Source organism: Nansenia antarctica (genome assembly GCF_963989245.1).
Source record: "Nansenia antarctica genome assembly, chromosome: 1".
Taxonomy (NCBI): Eukaryota; Metazoa; Chordata; class Actinopteri; order Argentiniformes; family Microstomatidae; genus Nansenia; species Nansenia antarctica.
Window position 1 is genome coordinate 28609946 of NC_137674.1, and position 2571 is coordinate 28612516.

The following is a 2571-nucleotide window of genomic DNA, read 5'->3' on the forward strand; positions in this document are numbered from 1 at the left end:
GTACTGATTTTAACTTTTTCTTTTGTCTATTTTTTTGTAGATGATTCACATCCATGTTGACGAACCAGAGGGAGCATCGACCACGTGAAGGAATTTGTTTCGACCAGACGGAGCGGCCTAGGATAAAAGGGAGCATTCACAACCCAACATCACTGAACCGTGACTTTTAACAGGGAGACGAACAATCACCACACAAATGTGGACCTCCCAAAACGTTGTCAAATATTCCTCTCAGTGACACAGACAAAAGCGACCACCACAATCTCAGCCATGTCTGAATACAAAGAGACGACGACGCGCCACCTGAAACACAAGCTGCAGAGCCTGGGCCGCCGTCTGGACGAGCTGGAGGAGGCCACCAACAAGCTCCAGAAGTCTGAGGACGAGCTGCTGGACCTCCAGGACAAGATCATCCAGGCGGAGGGCAGCAACTCCTCCCTGCTGGGCGACGTGGAGGCCCTGAGGAAGCGCCTCCTGAAGATCGAGGGGAAAGACGAGGAGGTATGTAAGGCCGAGGACCTCTGCCGCACGGTGAGGGAGAAGCTGGAGGAGGAGGAGAGCCTGACCCAGGAGCTCAAGGCCGAGGTGGAGCGTCTGCAGAGGAGGATGGCCGAGTTGGAGAAGCTGGAGGAGGCGTTCGGGAAGAGCAAGTCGGACTGCAGCCAGCTGTGCCTCAGCCTCAACGAGGAGAAGAACCTGACCAAGAAGCTGTCCTCGGAGCTGGAGGCCCTGAAGGCGCGGATGAAGGAGGTGGACACGTCCGAGGCCCGGCTGGACAAGGCGGAGCAGGCCTTGGCGGGGGAGCTGGAGAAAATTAAAAGCTTCACTCAGACCTTTGTGAGCGAGCGCAAGCGGCTCCTGGAGAAGCAGAGGGAGGACGAGAAGCTCATACTGAAACTCACAGAGAAGTTGGAGCGGCAGAAGAACAGAACCAGCCCAGCAGACCCCGGCTGCACGGACACCAGGGACCTCCGCATCGAGGACGACCTCTCCCCGGGCCTGACCAGCAAGCTGGGCCGCAAGAAGAGCCTGGACTACCTGAAGCAGACAGACGACGTGGGGCGGAGGAACAAGTCTGAGAACGAGAAAAACAGCAGCACGGACGGCCCGGAGGAGGACAACAAGGTGAAGGAGCTGGCCCAGGAGGTGGAAAGGCTGAAGAGCCGCCTGAAGCAGCTGGAGCTGGTGGAGGAGGACCTCAAGAACACCGAGTCCAAGAACGGGGAGCTGCAGGACAAGTTCCAGCAGGAGAGGAGCCGCAACCGCAGCCTCAACGAGCAGGTGGAGCAGCTCCGGACGCAGCTGTGCGACAACGGCAATGGCGGTGGTGGCGGCGGCGGCGGCGGTAACCATGGCAACGGGAGCAGCGTGGGAGGACTGCCACCCGGCAGCCCCGCCAAGGTCCTGGAGAACGGGAAGGCGGGGAACGAGGAGATAAACGTCCGGGGCGGGTTCCGTCAGGAGAAGCCAAAATACCGGAGCGCCGCAGCCGCAGAGCCCACCCCCACCCCCAAGTACAAGAGCAGGGAGCTGTCTCCTCAGCACAAGAGGGAGACCAAGCTGAGGAGTAAAGAGCTCAGTCACTCCGAGGAGGGCTCCCCCAAGTCTGTCAGGAGGGCCCTCAGCCCTGCGCACAAGGCCAGGAGGACCCCCAAGACCACAGCCTCCGCAACCCCCCCGGTCTCCTCTGACAACGGGGTGAAGGAGACGGGCGGGAGAGGAGCAGGGGTGGAGGAGAAGACGCCGACCTCCAGGTCCGCTGCGGCCCTGGGCTCGGTTAGTAGCTCGTCCTCTAGCGACAGCAAAAAGGCGTCGGTTCTCAGTCGCTACCCGCCGGCCGCCAACGACCAGAAGTCATGGAAAACGTCTCAGAAATCCAGCGAAGGCGAGAGCAAAAAGAGCAGAGTGGAGAATTTCTCCAAGCTGTATGTCGGAAGCGACAGCGAGTCCAACAACTCTGACGTGGTTCCGGAGAGTTCCAGCAAGACCGGCAGCACCTCCCCTCCTGAGAAGGAAGCCGCGTCGGACCAGGAGTCCTCGGACCAGGTCCAGGAAGCGATCCCGGGCCCGGTCCCAGTGTCCAACCTCTCCAAAGCCAACGGCTCCTTCACCGCCTACAGATCCCACGTCTCCCCGCTGTTGCCCAGCGACCACGGGTCTGAGGGCCACTCCTCGGCCTCCGAGACCGAATCCACTGGGTCCAGGCCTTCAGAACCAGAACCTGTGGTCCCTGACGTGGCCTCGCTGAGCAGCAGGACTACTACAACTCCCAAGTACCCCATGTACACACGCCTGCATGACTCCCAGTCGGAGGCCTCGTCCACCAGGAGCTCGTTTGACGAGGAGCTCCACAGCCACAGGTCTCTGCTGGCGGAGGGGGCGTCCCAGGAGGGCGGTCCCACACACACCCCGTCTGGGATAGAGGTGCGCAGGGTGTGCAGCCCCCGCGAGGCCCTGAGGTCCAAGGCCGTCATCAAGCCGGCCATTGTGGAGAGTGACAGGAAGGAAGTCATGTCAGGAGGTGAGCTTTACAGCCTGTTCTATTTACTATGTCTCTCTATGTAGCCTGTC

General features: G+C 60.7%; 1 protein-coding gene across 1 annotated transcript in view; it reads left to right on the forward strand.

Annotated features, from left to right (window-relative positions):
• Positions 1–270: 270 nt before the first annotated feature.
• The window catches only part of luzp1 (leucine zipper protein 1), a gene marked incomplete at both ends in the record, with an annotated part of 30918 nt that continues 28617 nt past the window's right edge, over positions 271–2571 (forward strand). The window contains one exon of the mRNA XM_080548000.1: positions 271–2521. Within this exon, the coding sequence (XP_080404126.1) occupies positions 271–2521 (2251 nt within the window). The remainder of the gene's footprint in view (positions 2522–2571) is intronic.